The sequence below is a fragment of the Buteo buteo genome, chromosome Z (assembly GCF_964188355.1).
Source record: "Buteo buteo chromosome Z, bButBut1.hap1.1, whole genome shotgun sequence".
Taxonomy (NCBI): domain Eukaryota; kingdom Metazoa; phylum Chordata; class Aves; order Accipitriformes; family Accipitridae; genus Buteo; species Buteo buteo.
The window spans coordinates 9,648,685-9,667,420 of record NC_134204.1 but is presented as its reverse complement, the minus strand read 5'-3'; the positions used below and the strand labels follow the sequence as shown (position 1 = coordinate 9,667,420).

Below are 18,736 nucleotides of genomic sequence, written 5' to 3'. Positions count from 1 at the left end.
TGGGCTCACGTGGCTGAGTTAGAGGCTTAGGTACTTGAAGACATTAGGGTAGAAAAGACAGTCTGGCCTGGCGGAAATCTAGGAGCTGACAATTTAGCTGCAGGTATAAGGGACTTGAGGCATTGCTGTTGCTGACACTGAGAGTGGTATTCCAGCATCAGCTAGAAGTGATTGAAAAGAAGAGTATGTATGTATGCTCTTGTATGTACATTTGATTGCACACAGACTGGAAAACAATGCACAAACGAAATGGGCCAACCATCCAGTGGTCTATTTATGGAGCATGTTGTTATGATTTCCCATTTGTGTAAAAGAAAAAAAATATTTTGCCTACAGCTTTCTCTGTGATGTGTTAGGGTGAAGGTTGGTAGTCACAAATCAGATTTGTTGCTACACTTTCACTACTCTGTTCAGTTGTGGAATTGTTGATGCAGTTACAATGACAGTGTATTTTTCTCAATTAACTACTGGGGTGACAAGTTGTTTCCCATTACTAAATATGTTTTCTTGAGACCAGCAGTGGCCTCATGCATTGTGGTATTCCAAGGAATGAGGCTCTTCCTGACAACCATTTCCATTTGACGTGTTTTTGCAAGTAGGTAGTGTTGCCTCTGATCTTGGAAAAGTTTAAATACCCAGAAATGCATGTGGCGCAAGAGCGAATAATGGTGGATGCTTTCAAAAACGGGGGGTGGGGATGGAAAATTTGGGAGATTTGGTAATGTTGGTTTAATAGCTTTGGAAAACTGAACTTCTCTCTGTAATTGCTGAATAGATACAGCATGGCAAGGCAGATGCACTATTGCTTGCCATAGGGGAGCCATACAGCATCATAAGATGTTCAGTTTTGCTGAAGCCTGTGGTGGCTGTCTCTGGTGTTGCCTTGAACATTAGCTGTGGTGGTACAAGGTTTATAATGTGTATAGTCACCTTACTGGGAGTCTACAGAGGTATGTGGCAGTGGGTTAATGTTAAATGGTTGATGCTGGTACTGTCCCCAGTCTTTCACTCAAGACAAGGATGTTGGACCTGTTTATGAATCACCTCCTGAGTCACTGCAATTTTCAGTCCAGCTGATTAAGGTAACCTGATCTGACTTTGATTTATTCTAATACATTAGGCTGCAAACCTTCACCAGAGAGTGGTCCTGGTAGGTGGGGGTAGTAACAGCAACAGCTTTGACTAATTTTTTCATCCTGCTGCTAGGTATCTATACACAACAGTGCCAATACTGGAGGCAAACTTCAAAAGCAGAATGTTGTTTAGGCAAATCTCTTTTATTTCCTGTAGCCATGTGTTGACACACAGATTAACCATATGTCAGCTGAGAAAGCAGTCACCTGTGCTGAAGTTTGTTTTTTCCTGTAGAAGTATGAGTTGAAGATACTCTACTCAGTGTCCTGCTGATTGCTGTTGCAGTTGTGCTGACACAGCTGTTTGGGCCGGGCTCTGACCCAGACTTGGACTTTTGATCTACCTTGGTGCTTTTTGGAAAGAGGGGACACAGTGCTTTACTTTCAGAGTTTATTCAGCTTCCTCACCTGGTTCGTGGCAACACCCCACAATGTGTTGTGACAGCTAAAGATAGGAAGCTGCAGCTTACAGGTGAGAAGAAAAGTGCTTTCAGTGTAGAGAGAGATGGCTTTGACAGTAGTAGTAAGCGAACATGTTCTCCAGCCGGTGTCAGACTGATGAGTGATAATTGTTTACAAGTGATAAAGTGGATCAACAAGATTGCAGGTGAGCCTGTGATCAAGCCCTTCCAGTGTGCCAAGTACCAGTTGTGTGATGGATAGCGGGTATTGATTGAATTTGAAGTTGCTGTCTTCAGGGGGAAGCTTCTAGGCTGTTGCTAATTTTCTCCACTGTGTGGTAATTCATTAAATTAAGTTTTTGAGATGGTACTATCAAAATCAAATTTTAGTTAAGGCAAGAGTTTGTATAGGTTAATTGAAATATTTTCACAATTTGACTTTATTGTATGAAGACAACTGCAAAACCTTAAATGCATTTATCTGTAAACAGTACAGAAATTAGGTAGTTGAGTTAATTGGCCAACCTTAGAAGGTTGAGGAAAGTAAAGAGGTACAAATAAAAGACAGTGGAGCAGAATTTTGTGCCCTGTGTTTCTGTTTTTCACTTTAGTGTAACGTTAGTTACTTATGTGGGAGTAAAAATATTTACGTTCAGCTAAATGAAACTGCTGCTTTAAGGAAGACACTATAGTTTACACCCTTCCCTGAATTGTGTTGAGTCCTATTTTTAGTGATTTCTAGGAGGCGAGGATTCAAGTTAAGCGACTGCTAACATAGCACAAATGATATGGTGCCCAGTCCTTTGTGATACTTAAGTTTTTTCTGCAGTCAAGTAATTTAATAATTAAAGCTCTCTATTATTTGAAAGTTCTTGAAACTTCTTAAAGAAAATCAGTCGTCAGGCTTTCCTCTGTTACTCATCACATGATGATCAGATGAGAATGACCAACTTCCTTTGAAACCTTTTGCATTTATCCTTATTTATGTTTCTTAGAATATATTGTACAAAATGAATTTCATTGCAGTATGAGTATGAATATACACTGTTTTGGGATTTGTCTTCCCTACATATCAAGAGGTTCCTTATATAATGATAACCTGCTCTAATTTAAATAAATATTATTACTTCATTATCTTAGTAATTGCACTTGTAACTGGGGCTGGTCCCTGGGATCTTTTGTGAGGGTGACCTCTAAGATAATCTTTCCAGGCTGAAAGTTAATGCACAGTGAAGAAGAAGTAATGCTTTTTGTTTTAGCAAATTGTGTGTTGTTTGTTTTTTTTCTAGTCAAGTTTTACTTGCTTTTGATGCTCCCAGAGTGTTGCCACTTTTTTCTTACCAACAGTCTTCAAAATTAAGAGCCAAAATACTTATTTTTATAGTTTTGTTTAAAGGGCCAAGCTTGCTTTCTTCCTATTTATGACCTTTAACAAAGCCACATGCAGTTTCTGATGGAGAACAGCCAATGGTATCTGTTTCAGGTATGACCTTCTAATAGCTGTAAACAAAGGTTTTTCCTGTGAATGCTAAACTGTGCAATGTCTTTTCAGGTACGTGGTTTGTGTACTTGAGTGTGTAAGGTACAGAGTCATCACAGGTTGTAATGGGACATGCAGGATTATAGCAGAGGATTTATGCTCTGCTGCTTAGATAAGCATGCGGTATAAGATGAACAGTTTCAGGGGAGTTGTTTCTATTGCAGGTACAGCATAGTTTTATCCAATCTATAAGGTAAGCTGAATTTTAATGTGGTCTCTGAAGAACGTTAAAGCATTAGAGATGTTCAGGTCTTCTGTAAATTTCGAAGAGAATGATTAAAATGAAGATTCATTGTGTAAAGAAAAATCAAATTTATTTTTTTTTTAGTTCTCTTGACCTTGACTTACTGAGTGCATGCTTGGGTACATCCTTGGGGAAAAGATGGGTGGTCTTAGTCCCCCTTCAGAGTTTTCTAATTCTTTTCAAACACAGCTTTTACAGTGCCACCAGGTCCTAAAGACATATCTGGGGATGATTAACTCTAGTAAAATTGTGTGTATGTCCAGAGTATGTCCAGCAGTTATGAATTTTGAGGAATCCTACTCTCTACGTTTGGAGTAGCTTGGTTACCCTTCAAAACTACTGGCCAAAACAGTTCTATTAAAAATCTCTGTATGTGTTTTCTAGCCAGTGTAGTTCAAGCCACGTGATGTCAGGTTGTTATACTCTGTGCCCTGGAAAGAAAGCAGTGATCCTAAATGGTGGAAATAGATTCACTCTGAGAAATATTCTTCCACTTCCGTGGAAGAGAATTTCGGAAACATTGTTTTCCCTTGTGTATGAGTGTCCTGGTTTTGGCTGGGATAGAGTTAATTTTCTTTCTAGCAGCTGGTGTAGTGTTACGTCTTGGATTCAGTATGGTAAGAATGTTGATAACACTGATGTTTTCAGTTGTTGCTAAGTAGTGTTTCTAGTAAGTCAAGGGTTTTTCAGGTTGTCATGCCCAGCCAGCAAGAAGGCTGGAGGGGCACAAGAAGTTGAGAGGGGACACAGCCAAGGCAGCTGGCCCAAACTGGCCAAAGGAATATTCCATACCATATGGTGTCATGCCCAGTGTATAAACTGGGGGCAGTTGGCCGGGGCGGGGGCGGGGGGGGAATTGCTGCTCGGGAACTAACTGGGCATCAGTCAGTGAGTGATGAGCAATTGCATTGTGCATCACTTGTTTTGTATATTCCAATCCTTTTATTAGTATTGTCATTTTATTATCATCATTATTAGTTTCTTCCTTTCTGTTAAACTGTTCTTATCTCAACACATGAGTTTTACCTTTTTCCTTCCGATTCTCTTCCCCATTCCCCTGGGTGGGGGGGAATGAGTGAGCAGCTGTGTGGTGCTTAGCTGCTGGCTGGGGTTAAACTACAACAATGAGCATGGAGATGTTAAAGCTTATAATTTAGTTCTTTCACTTAAACTGCTGGTACACTTCTGAAATTCATTACCCAAATAAATGTAGTCTATCTGCTAGTATAAAATCAGTATTTTTTGTTCAAAACGTTTTGCACTTCTGAACAGTCAAAACTCAAACCTTGAGGCAGTACCAAGAAATTACTGGCTTTCATCTGGCCCTGGGAGGTTTTAGTGTTAGTGTCAGTGTTGGCACTTTGTAATTGCAGTATCAGGATTTTCAATGCTTTCATGTTGTTACTGTTGGTAGTGGTGAACTAATTCTAATTATGGCAGGAAGCTTTTTACAGCTGTGGAACGTGCACTGCAGTGTTACCTTACTTGCTTGCCTGGTCCTGAAAGGAGCAACAAGTAGCTTGAGCAATCAGTAGGTTGGCTGTATAAAGGAGAAAAGTTGTATTTTATCTTATGAGTGGTACTTTTAACAGCATTGCTGCTGATTGGTTCCTCGTTGTCTGTAAGTGTCAAAGCAGAAGCTCAATTTTATGCTTTTGCATCTTAAACAAACACAGGTTTTTGCATCAGTCAGAAAACAAGATGTGCATTTCAGAATTTACTTTGATGTTCATTGTGGCTGGGTGTACTTCAGTGCTGTGCACCTCTTTTTTCTATGTTCATCTTGATAGAAGTTTGTATGGTGTAAGAGGCTGGGGGGAATCTGCAAACATATACCTAAAACGCTCATTCTTTTCAAAAAGAGCTGCTAAGGCAAGGATGCCTTTGTGGAATCCCTTTTTGACTTTATAACCTGTGTGTTCTGATTGTCTTTCATCTACAGGAATGTCTACAAAAGGAAATTTAAGAACAAGATATTTGCCAAAATATCAAAAAAGTAAAACTGAGCTAAAGGTGCCTGTAGCTATTGCTTCTGTCTCCATGGATCCTGTTAGAAGCACAGAAGATCTGACAGGGCAGCAGGTCAGTAAAGGCAAATTTTTCTTGCTTTTAAAGAGTGCATATAGTAGAAAAATGTCAGAAAATCTTTAGATTGAAAATTTGAAACATTTTTAGAGTACTGTTATTTTTGCAATCTCTTACATTTTTTTGCCCACTTACGTGGTGGCTTGCTGGCAAAAATTACTTCTCCACTGAGATTGCTTGCCCACCTAAAGAGAACAAAGGCTCAATGTGCTAATTTATGTAACTGGTGTGTAACTGAGGCTATGTAAAACAGATTATATATGTTTCTGTGTGTATATGTGTACAGAGAGAGAGTGAGTGTATCTTTGAGTAGCCCCTAATCTATATGTTACTAGCCAAACATGCAAGAAATTGTGTTTCAGTCAGTTCAGGTTCATTGCTCTAGTCATATCATGTAGAAACAAGACTTGTAAAATTCTTTTTAGGGATCTTTTTGCTGTGGCTGCTCACATTAGTAGAATAAATTCACTTTCTGTTTTTGATAGTAAAAGTTAAAAATGCATCTGAATAGTAGGAGTAGCTTTGTCGGTTGACATTCTCTTTGGCTCTGCTTTGAGTTGTCTGGTCTACTCGTGTGATGATAGGTGACACTTTTCCTACAGTTTATTGCAGTAGAAATTTCAAAGCAGTGGGGTTCCTTTGGAAAGTTATTCTGAATTGTGATAGGTATTGTGATATTCAGAAGTCTGTTGAGAGATGCCATTTTTCTAACACAATTTGTATAGTAAGGTGACTATGCAAGTCGTTTGAGTACTGTTAAGTCTCTTGCCTAATAGTCATCTTGGGCAAGTCTGTAAGTCACTAGGGTTTGGTATCCTCTTGCTTACAGGCACTGTCTAAAACTTTTGACTGCTTCTGAATCACTGTTGTATTATCATGCAGTTAAATCTTGTTCTTCTTCTGGACTAAGATGTCCTTCTCTGTGTCTTCTGTGTGCTGAGTAAATGCTGTGTGCCTCACATGTACATTCAAAACTCTGATTTGAAGGCAGATCACTCAATTCTCATTGCTTTGACAGTGTCCCTGCCCTTCGAATCCTTCAGCATGACACTCTTATAACTAGTATTCATTTTTAGGCCACTGCTGGACTTGTCCCTTTCCATTTCTTTGTTTATCAGTACTTGGTTTTAGGAGACTGGTATGTACCTCCACTTTGCAAATGATGCTGTTAAGTGATATGCAGAGAAATTTCAGGAATAGCCCTCATTATGCAGAATCTTTTTGTAGAAGCATCTCTTTGTAAGTATCGACAAGCCTGCTGCCTCGTAGATGCATTCATATGTCACATTAAAATCTGTTTTGTTGCATGGTGTGTTTTTAACATTACTTGTTTAGAGAAATTTTACTCAATTTCCCTGTGAGACCTGTTGGTGTAGAAATGGTCTTTGTTCTTTTAATATAATGCCTAATACTTGAAATCTTGATTGGATACTCAGATGTGCTTTTCTAATATTGACAATAAAATGTGTTCAAAGCTTTTTCTCTTTTCTGTCTTTTTTAACCTCCCGTTTTTCTCTTACGTTGCCAAATCCTCATGGAAAGTTTGTACTCTTAACTTTGAAGATAGGCTCTGAATTACTTGAAACAAACAGAACAAGTACATTTTACTTGTTGTGGAAGAAGGTGCGGTCACAGAGGTTTTTTGCAAGGAAATTTCATCACCAACACAACTAATTTTCTTCAAAGTGTTGTGTGTGTGTCTAGGGAGAGCTAATCGCTTTGTGTTAACGTACCTGTATTGGGATTGCGTGGCAAGGTTTTGGTAGCAGGGGAGCTACAGGGGTGGCTTCTGTGAGAAGCTGCTGGAAGCTTCCCCTGTGTCCGATAGAGCCAGTGCCAGCCGGCTCCAAGATGGGCATGCTGCTGGCCAAGGCTGTGCTCACCAGCAATGGTGGTAGCGCCTCTGTGATAACATATTTAAGAAGGGGAAAAAAGTTGCTGTGGAACAGAAACTGCAGCTGGAGTGAGGAGTGAGAACATGTGAGAGAAACAACTTTGCAGACACCAAGGTCAGTAAAGAAGGAGGGGGAGGAGGTGCTCCAGCCCATGGGGGAAGACCATGGTGAGGCAGGCTGTCCCCCTGCAGCCCATAGAGGTCCATGGTGGAGCAGATATCACCTGCAGCCCGGGAAGGACCCCACACCAGAACAGGGGGATGCCTGAAGGAGGCCGTGACCATGTGGGAAGCCCACGCTGGAGCAGGCTCCTGGCAGGACCCGTGGCCCCGTGGAGAGAGGAGCCCACGCTGGAGCAGGTTTTCTGGCAGGACTTGTGACCCTGTGGGGGACCCACGGTGGAGCAGTCTGTGCCTGAAGGACTGAAGCCTGTGGAAGGGACCCATGCTGGAGCAGTTTGTGAAGAACAGCAGCCTGTGGGAAGGACCCACGTTGGAGTGTTTCATGGATGACTGTCTCCCATGAGAGGGACCCCATGCTGGAGCTGGGAAAGAGCGAGGAGTCCTGCCCCTGAGAGGGAAAGAGCGAGGAGTCCTGCCCCTGAGGAGGAAAGAGCGGCAGAGAAAACGTGATGAACTGACTGCAACTGCCATTCCCTGTCCCTCTGCACTGCTGGAGGGGAGGACAGAAATGGGACAGTAGAGAAAATTGGGAGTAAAGTTGAGCCTGGGAAGAAGGGAGGAGTGGGGAGAAGGTTTTTTAAAATTTGGTTTTATTTCTTATTACCGTACTCTGGTTGATTGGTAATAAATTAGTTTTCCCCAAGTTGAGTCTGTTTTGCCTGTGATGGTAATTAGTGAGTGATCTCTCCCTGTCCTTACTTATCTCAACTCATGAGCCTTTCGTTATATTTTCTCTCCCCTGTCCAGCTGAGGGGGGAGAGTGATAGAATGGCTTTGGTGGGCACCTGGCATCCAGCCAGGGTCAACCCACCACAGTATTTTACACTATTGTGCTGGGAGGTTGCTCACCTTTACGATTTACTTAGAATCCTCTTTTGAAGAGAATGGATTGAGTTTTGCTCTAATGTGAATCTTGGTGGGACTCATTTACTTTTTCTTCATTCACATAGACTTGAGTATCACAAAGGAGGATGAGAGTTTTGGAGAAGACTTCAAAAAGATCTTGTTAGTATGAAGCTTTTCTGGTACTTTTAATAAATCTGTGGTTTGCTATACTGGTCTTGACCAAAATTTCCCATCTTCCTACTTTCTGTTTGACAGAAGTTGTTTGCTTCCTTCATGCAAATTGTCATCTTCTGAGGTGTGGTTTATAAAGTGAGAGAGTATTCCATTTATGTAGTACATTTCATCCAGAAAATACCGAGTTACAAAACTGTTTTCTATCCTGAGCTGTGTAGAAGGGACAGAAGTCTGGAAAAAGGAGACAATACAGCCTTGGCCTCTATCTCATTTGTCATCTTGTTTTGATGGTGGAGCTGTTGCTGTGCAGAATTCCACAGCTTTTTGACATGTGTTATGGTACAAGCCTGCCTTTCAGAATTTTTTGTGTGCCATCTATCCATAGCTGTGGGTGATACAAAAAAGCGCAGACTAACTTTTCAGGTTTTCCTCTTCATCCCACAAGTGTTTGTCTGAAAGTACATACATGGGTTTGGGTAATAGCTTGAGGTACCTTCTGTTAAAATCTCGTTCACTAATGCGATCAAGCTTCTGCCTCTTTTTTAAATGAAAAATGTCCTGTAACTTTTTATTTTTCTTAAAGAAGTTCCATCATCTAGCTGCTAAAAAAAAAAATCATTTTCAGACGTTTTTAGCAAGGGAAATGGAAATCCTTCAACCATATGTTTAGTTGAAGGTAAATTAAGTTGAAGACATTCTCTCTTCATTTGTATGAATGTAAATAGCTTATGTTTGGGAAGGAAACTGTGAAATCAAATGTCCCCTTGAAAAGCCATGAAGTCTAATTTGCCTTGTGAAACTCCATTTATATTTTTTTTCTGAGGAAAACACACTGAAGCTAAAGTAAAAGTGTACTGAAGGGTCAGGTGGGTATAACATGAGTCTGTATAAAATCATCACCTCTTTCAAAAGCGACATAGTCCTTTAATTGTTTCAAATCACTGTTCAAGAAGCAATTAGCTAAGAATGGAAGGGGGCACTTCCTCTCTGATGTGTGTAGATCTGCTGCTGTTACTGCTAATGAGGGGAGAGAAGCCCAGTATTTGCTTTATATGTGCAGAGGTTGTTCTTGCTGTATTCTGTTAATTTGGCCAAACTGCAAGGCACTTGTAGCATTCTTGTATTTCATGTTAAGCCCTGTATGCGCTCTGGGAGGTTTGTAATATTTGTAGGTTTGTAAAAGTCTAAACTGAAAATAAGTAAGTCAGATTAAGTGGAAATATTTAGACTTGCCAAATCTTGGACAGAGTAGCATAGCTTTTATTGCTGCTTTTATCTTGGGATTCTTATTTTGTGCTTAGCGCAACCACTGGAGAACTGAGTCACTGATGACAGGAATTTTTGATAAATAAAACCAATTTAGAACTTAGAGCTGTTTTGTGCTTGGAAACACCCAAAATAGGTAATGCCAGTAACCTCAGTAATACAAAGGACTGTTGCAAACCCGAACAGCAATATGCCCTCTGGTGGATTTCTATACTGCAGTTTGCTCAGTGTGATAAAGGAATGCATTAAAGGAACTGAAGTAGTGGAGTATGTTAAAGGTCTGTTTTGAGAAGGAGTAGTAAGTATGAAGGTAGCAAATAACAGATTAAAAACAAACGATAGTGACGTGTGCAAGGGTGTATACTTTTCTATGTATTGAAAAATCCTTTGAAAGAAGTATTTACCACCTACTAATAATATATCGCATAACTTTTTTGCTGTTTTTTATGCTTTGGTCATAAATGCAAAGGCGGAGCGGTTTTTTTCTTACTCTTTGTTTTAGGATCCTAATATAATAAAGTTTGTACTTGGATTTGGATATTGTTGCACTAGATTTCTAAGTCATGAGAACCTACTGCCCTTTATCTAGTATAAATCAGTGAATAGTGTATGTCTTAAAACTTTACTCGACATGTTTAGTATTGAAGCTAGCAGCTTGCATTTGAATTACAAGTCTCTTTTAAGAGTTCTCCACAATTTGGTAATTTGTTTCACTGAACTGTATTTACATTGTAAAAAATACATTTATTTTTTTTTCCCCATTTTCCAGTTAGAATTTGCCTACTTTCAACTTCTAATTATTAGGTCTTGAAATGCTTTTAATATCTTATGAAATATTTGTTCTCCTTTAAAGACTACTTTCTAAAATGTTACTTTAAATTTTCAGGTCACTAATGAAGGAGGAATGAAGAGTGCTTCTTTAAAGGATTTGTGTCCTGAGGACAAGAGACGCATTGCAAACTTAATTAAAGAACTTGCCAGGTAAGAATAAGCATCACCTGAAAATGCATTATGTTTAAGGAAAGTCATTCCTCTAATTAGCATCAAGCGGTGTAGAACTGCATTATGGAACTGAATATTTGCATAAGGTAATTTTTCTTACTGAAGAAGTATGAACAATGAAGCAGCCTGATCGGTTTTTCATTGCTTCCTGACCCCAAATCCCCTAAACGTATTGAAAACAAGTGCCAAAGTTTTGTGACATGCAGTAGTTCATCCATATAAACCTTGTCACAGGGCTATGGTTTTGTATGCTGCTTGTATCATGTGCTTTAAATAAACACATGTTGGCTTTTGGAAATTACAAACTTTGTTGATATGAACCTTTGTCAGGGGTAAGCTTTTATATGGAATGCTGTGTTAAAGGTGGATTGGTGATCTTGTGGCTGAAACACGTTAATTGGTATTTGCCTGTGTTTGCACATGTAGAGCAATAAAGAGTCCAGTGTAATTTTAACTTATCTAGCCAAATCTCTTGCTTTGATTAATTTCTTCAAGTTCTCCCTGTTCTTTGAAAGGAGAGGCAGAAATAATGCAAGTTTCTTGGCTTTAGCAAAAAGTTTTTTCTGTTTCATTCCAATGCTACCTGCATTGAGAAAGGATGTGAAAAATAAATTGAATTTGAGTGAGGAGATTTTTCTCCCCTCTCTGTGTCCCTAACGCTTCAGAATCTCTGGAAGTCTGCTTCTTACATAGTGGCTGTAAAATTGAGAAGGAGCACATGGGACTTTGGCAGGCTTTCGCACAGCATCAGAGGGGAAGGTCTTGTGAGATGCTCTCAGGTCCTTTGGGCTAAAAGTTAGCGTCCATACTAAGAATTTATAAAGGCAAAGTTTTTCTAGAACAACATGCAGGTTCTCAGGTATTAATGAAATGATTTTTGCTGTAGATTTCATATGTCTGTGCAATAATTGGCAAGCATTACCGTCCTTTTTATATACAAAAATTTGGGCAGAGAAATTAAGTTACTTGCTCAAGGTCATGCAATATCTCTGGTGCAGCTAGGAATATTTTCTCTCTGATTATCCTCAGCCAGTGAACCATTTTGCCTGCTAATAATTTGTACCAATATAGGGTTTCTTGCTATACAGTATTTTAGTAATTTCTGAAGTTCTTCATGCTTGCAACTCTATTTTATCCTACCTCATGTGTTAGAAAATGTCTAGTTAAGGCTGTCATAAAGACTAGATTGCTGGGAAGCGTGGTTACAAATTGTCAGATGTTGGAGCTATTCGGACACTGTTGCCACTGTTGATATATAGAGGTATATTCTAATATTAAAAAAAGCCTTTTATTACATTGTTCCTCATAATACACTGCTCCCTAGTGAATAGTAGTACACTAACTCATTTGAGCATGGGATTCTTCTTAAATCTCAGATGCTGTGATTTTTCCCTGAGGACAGTTTGATATTTCTGCCTGACATTTCTTTGAAGAAAAATAGAAGGTGCAGCAACATTAATTTTGAAAAGTAAAATTAGTGGAACACTATTATTTTATATTTAGTTCTCTTTTATTTTTAAACCTAATCATATTTTTATTGGATGTAATTAAAAGTCCTTTGTAGAGTAATAGGGAAGTTGAACTTTAATTCCGCTCACCTCGTCACTTTTTTAAAACTCTCCATAATTTTCATCCCTAGTTGTGCAATGCTGGAGGGTTTTTACATGCAGTAGAAAATTCTTTGCTATTTCAGAGAAGGCAAAGAACCAGCAGAATGCTGAAAGTTTTCCAGGAAGACTGTCCTGCAGTAAATACTTGGAATAGTAAAGATCTCACTTGACCAGAGCTATACTTCACTGTTCCTTATTTTGCTACTATTTATGGAAGAAAATGATGGCAGTTGGGATTAATTCCTGCATTTTTATTGCAGGATGGTGGACAGAAATAGATTGGTCAATAATCATCTGCATGAAGGCGGTTGTAAAGTGGTAAAATTCTGTCTGCATGGAAACCAGTAGCAAAATATGATTAACTCCTGGGGCTTGAATTTCAACCGAGTCTTGCTTGACCAATTCAGGATATTGGTCTTTCCCCTGACTTGTGTGACTGCTGAAGGAGAGCTAATGTACTTTTCTTTCTCTTCCTATTTTTTGTTCTCTTCCTCCAACTCTTATTCCTAATGCACTTTTGAACACTGGGAAGGTGTGTGCCTATGCATTAGCTAATATGCTGCAGTGTCAGACTTTGCCTTGGTGTGAGTAAATTTTAATGCTGGCTATATTATTATCCTTTCCTTTGAAAAAAATCAGTTACTGGGCTGTAATGCTCTGATGCTGGGGATTCCAGTGGCTGACATCACATTAGCTGTTAGGGACTTTATGAAATTGAATTTTGAGACAGGGTCAAAAGAAAGGACTCAGCTGCACCTTTTCTAATCTTCCTTTCTAAGCTAAATAATCTTAGTATTTGCTCTGTGCTGCCGCCTATAAATCTAACCATTGTTTTACCTTCTTTGAACACATCCAGTCTATCTTCCCTCTTAAGGTGAGAAGAGAGAGGCAAACTGCATCCAGATTTTAAGACTCAAGTATTGTAAATTTGAACTTTTAAAAAATTTTGTCAGCAGATTCTTTTCAAATTGTTTTTGTCAGGGAATTTCTGGGTAAGTCATGCCCATGAATGCCAAAGTGCTTTGTGAGTAAATGGGAAATTCTCAGATGTGATCAGCCATTATTTTCAAGAACAACCATCATGGTACCTTTGTGTTTTCAGCAAGGTGCTGCAGGTGTGGTGGTGAAAGTGGCAGGCACAGTAAGAGCAAATTTTAGCTCTCCTTACAAGCAGAGTCCTTTTAAGACACAAAAAAGACTTTCTGTGAGCTTTTATATCTGCAGGCTCCTCCTGAAGCAGTCATCAGCTTATGTAATGAAATGATCAGCGACATGGTGAAGACACTAGAAGATTCCTGCCTCGTACTCTGCGCCAATGTCAGGACACATTAGTTTCTTCCATGAAGGAGCAGCACAATGTCCTGTGGGACCTAGTCACAGTTGACTGTTGAGCATTAAGGAATTGCTAGACACCATACTGAGAATGGTTACAAAGTATTCTGGAGTGAAATATTTTGCGATACGCAGATTTTGAGAGCTCTCTCAGTCTTGGCATTTGGCTGAATGGAGAGGGTCATAACTTCCTTTGCAGAGAGAGTGAGTGTGTGTGTGCTTCCAAGGTCCCGCCTGACTCTTTAATGATACATAGCCATATTACTGTGACTTTTTGGCTCCTACTATGACATGTACATCATAAATACTTCTTCCCTGTCTGCACAGTTCACATATGCCTGTATAGCTCACATATGCAATTTGCTTTTGAATGAAAAGAGGCATTGACTAAGTGACATAGAATGGTTCATGATAGTTTAATTTTTGTTTTTAGGGGTGAGAATTGGTATCCAACTACTTTGTATTCTTTTTTTCTTCAGATAAGATAAACATGGAGAAGGCTGTCTCTCTGTTGTCTTTGCAAACAAATCTTTGAAAGCAATTTACGTAGAAAGGTATCATAATGCCCTTATCCACCCAAGGGAGGGAGTGATTGCCCTTTTCAAATGAGATACAAGATGGTTTTTGCTATCAGATTAGTGTCTTTCTGGCAAAGATCACTGGCATGCCCAGAATGACTTGTACCCAGCAGCTAGTGAAACAGCCGTCAGACAGCCCTTTGTCCCTTAGTGAGAAAATGCTTCCTCCTTCCCAAAACTTTGGATTCCTAAACCCTTTGTAGCAGCCTGGGATGCTAGTCTTTTCTACTGGCATTGCTTTATGTGGACTTTTTATCCTGATGTGAGGATGAAATTGACCAACTAAAATTGAAATTTTCCAACGAAAGGTGAAAATGGGAATCAAACCAGAAGCTTAATTTGGTTACAGAACTGGAAACCATTACAAAGGAGGACAGTAAATCTATTGTAGCATGTATTTGCTGTTTAAGTGTTTTTATTCCAGCGCTTAGTATCTTTGAAGGACAACTTGCCTGTGGAAGCCCATATTACAAATCTGCAGTGTTTGGCCTCTTGGGTTGCCTTCTCTCCTGGGTTACACTACCTCATATTTAACCAAATTGTTACCTGGTTTTAACTTCAATGTCAAGATCTTCTTTTTTGTGTGTGCTACTTTAGGAGCAATTTTGTGCTGCAGTTGTCTTAATTGGTCAGTCAGTGAGACTGCAGATGAGATATCCCTAAGCTTGTCTGGAAATTACTTCTTGTTGATAGGTAAAGCATGCCTAGGATTATTGTATCACCAATCACACTTACCTTTTGTGCTTAAAAAGTCATTTGTAGCTATAAATTCATGCTGTGAGATCTAGTTTTGTATTTTGCAAGTTGCATGTCATAAAATTTATCCATTGTGCAGCAATTTCAGTTATGTTTTGGGATCATTGGGGTTTTCTGTTATTTTTCTTTAATTTTTACAAACAGCCCAGGATACTTGAGTGAAATAGGTCAGATTTGTGAACAGTGTCCTTAGACAAAAAAAGCTGCCATTCTCTCTCCCTGCAGCGCTGGTATTAAAAGTCACTTTGTTACTTAGTTCTGCCAGAGGCATGTTGCGATCAATTCTGGCATGAAAATTTCTTGTTTCACCTCTTTGGAGCGCATCTTTCGCTTGCAATACCCTATTTCATTCCTGAGGTCTGCATGATGCCCTTATCTTGGTCCTTGCTCTATTTTAACTCCCTGTGTGGTCCTGCCTGCTCCAGATGCCATTCTTTGCTTGGAATGCAAAACTTGTGGGTTTTGAGAATGGTCACCAAAATGTCTTCATTTTTGCTAGCTAGTTGGCGGACTAATATCAGGTGAATGTTCCCTAAAAGAAATGTTCCCAACAAGTATAGGACTGATGGGTGATGTTTCCAGTGTCTGTGTCTCTGCTTTCTGTTTATTTTGTCTTCTGTCTTAACTTGCTAAGCCACAGTTCTTAATGCATTCAGATTTCTCTTGGTAAAAGCTCAATTTTTAATAACTTTTTTTAAAAAAATAGAAAACACTTTTTAATTTGCTTTTTCAGCTCTTCTTTTGTGCGGATTGTAACTGCCTTCAGTCAGGAAGAGTTATTTTGAGTTTTGTCCCTAGTGTAGTCTTGATGCGAGTATTATCATGGCTCTTTCTTGTGTACATCAGGTTTTCATTAGACAAATAAAACTTGAAGTGCTGTTGACCTGTGCAATACTTTAAAAATTCTACCTGGAGAGCATCAATCTGGTTTACTCCGTGGAACAAGTCAGTGTCATCAGCAAACTTGTTGATAATTCCTTCATAAGATCAAACAGTCAGAACTACTAGTATCAGCAGTGGACTTGGGAGCACAACATAATAATTGGAACTGGTGAGTTAGGAATTAATTTTGACCCTAAGACTGATGTCCTAGGAGGGTTTTTTGTCAATATATCTGCATTATGAATTTTTCTTTTCCTACAGAGGCTCAGGTAAAATAAAGTTAAAATCTTTATTTAGATGCATCTAGAATTACATAAGCTTTGAAATGTTGAATTTAAATCAGATCTCAAACAAAGGTGATGTGTATCCTGTGACACAAGATATGTGAATGTAAATTGCACGCAAGAAAATGTTACAGGCGCTGAACAGCAGGAATAGTTCTACTGATTTGTCATCTTCGCTTTCAGCTGTCAGTCCTCTATTTGTTCCTGGAAACAAAAATAACAGAGCTGGACACCAGCATGTTGCCCAACAGAGCAGTTCCCTTTGTAGTTGCAGTGCCTTCATTCTTCCACTGCTCTTTTCTGACCGCAAGCAGATGAAAAGTGGGTGAAAATCCTTTTGAAGAGCATTATGAGCCTTGTAATGTTTCTGTATGGCATCAATGAAGTCCTTTCTAGTTCTGCTAAAAATCATCTGTACTTTACTGCCACAAGGCAAAGAAATAAGTATATAAAAAAAAAATCTTACTAAGCTATATATAGGATGTGACATAAATCCAGCATAATCTGATGACATTCTTGTGTTCCTTTTCTCTAACTTCCTTTTGCCACCTTCTATGAGTAACTGTCTTCTGTATCTTGCCTGCCCTTTATGGGCTGTCTCCTGCTTTGCGATACATAAACACATACTGCCACGTTTCTTCTAAGATCACTTACTGTTCTCAGTCGTTTACTGCATAAGTTACGTGGCACAATATATTCATATGTCTGGGAGTATGACAGCTTGCTGTGATCTGTGTTAAATACAAATGCAGCACGTGAATGTGATGCAGACTGATACAAGCAGCAAATCACAGAATCTAGAGGTGGGTAAAACCTGCTAGATTTAGTCTAATTTCTCTAGTGCTTTGTTCTTTATCGTATCTTATTTTCTTATACTGTTGTTTGATTTTAATATTCTTAGGTGCCAGCATGGCCCAGTGTTTCAGTTGTCCCAAACCTTTTTCTAATGCAGCATCACTCCTGCAGTTAGTATGCAAGCTTCCTTCCCTATGTAGTGCCCTGGAGATGACACTTGTCTTCTCTTTCCCTTCTGATCTTTTTTTTCCCCCTATTCTTGTTTCCTTCCTGCCTTTCATCTTCATGGTCATTACTGTCTTCATTGTCTTTTTCCAGGTGATGTTTTTTATTCTCTCTTCTCTAATTTTTTATTATTTTTTTTTTACCCTAAGAAACAGGAAAGAAACAGGAAACTTTCTTGCATCTTTGGCTGATTATGTGAAGGAAGGTCATATATGGATTACATGAAGGAAGGTCTTTTATGGTGTAGTCACTTATCCGATTGCTCTAGATCTGGGTAAACAAACTGGTTGTGGTTAGATGCAAAAGCCTGGGTCTGCAGCCTGTGGCATATGTACCGTAGTTGTAACTACACTGGGGAGCAAGGATGTATGGTAGATAGTTTTCAAAAGTTGCCTGCTTAACTAAGGAGTACATAGGTGTCGGGATGGATCCATAGCTGGTTCTCTTTTCATTGTTTATTTTCTGATGTGTGCGCACCCCTTTTGACAGCCTTTGAGTGGAGGCAAAAGGGCTAGGAATGAATTGGTGGACACAGCTGCGGAGAGGATTGTAAGTGAGACCATGAGCGTATGAATAGCAGAATGTTTTTATGCTAAATCCATGTCTTTTTTGTGTAATTTAGGAACTTTCCGATTAATAGTTTGTTCCAAGATTTCAAACCACTCTAATTTATAGAATTTGATTATATATGTTATTTTTCTCCCTCCAGGTTTGTAGAGAAAAGGTGCGAATTTCAGTATTATTAATTATTTCCAACTTTATGCAGTCTGCTTGAGCTCTTGTAGGAAGGGCTGTGGGTTTATCTTAGAGCTGGGGAATACTGCTTGTCTGTAGTTCACCCTGGGGGGGTGACCCAATTGTGGTATTTATGTTTTTTCGACTGGAATATCAAAACAAATCTGTGCTGTCTTAACAGAAATGTCATGATGTCAAATGGATGGGTCAGTCCCTGAATGGAGTTCTCTCTTAAGAATGTTAATGATCTGATGGGATGAGTGGAAAGCTTAGTCCAATGCCTATATATATATTTATTTTTTCCCCTTTTCCTCTTCCTACAGGATTATTCCATTTAAAGGAAGTGAAAATTGAAGTTTTCTGAAAGTTGTACTGCTTTGGTCTCCTGTCACCTGTGTTGTGGCAGCTGTTTCGTCATCATAAAAGGCTGAACTTTAAGAGCTTTCAGCAACAGAAATTGCCTAAGTGCAGAGCAATAATATTTATTAGTCTAAGCTCATTACTTAATATTTTTGTAGAGCTTTTATAGAATCATGATTTCTAAGCCATATTTTTAGCATAGTTACAGGATCATCTGTGCATAATGGTCTTTTTGCCTACGTGTTACCAGAATAATTGTTTTTACAGCCTGCTCTTGAGGTGCAGAATAAATGATCATTGTAAACCTTTCTCACATTGTCATCTTTTAATCTTGATCCAATTATTTACACTAAGCAACAAGATACAGGGTGCCACGGCCCAGACAGAAAGGAAAATTTATTCCTGTGGCTT

The 18,736-nt window shown here is 39.1% G+C and overlaps 1 protein-coding gene across 1 annotated transcript in view; it reads left to right on the top strand.

The window, feature by feature from the left end:
• Window positions 1–18,736, top strand: part of KIAA1328 (KIAA1328 ortholog) — a 189,841-nt gene that overhangs the window by 1,145 nt on the left and 169,960 nt on the right. The window contains 3 exon segments of the mRNA XM_075020054.1: window positions 2,982–3,017; window positions 5,261–5,400; window positions 10,653–10,747. Coding sequence (XP_074876155.1) covers window positions 2,982–3,017; window positions 5,261–5,400; window positions 10,653–10,747 — 271 coding nt within the window.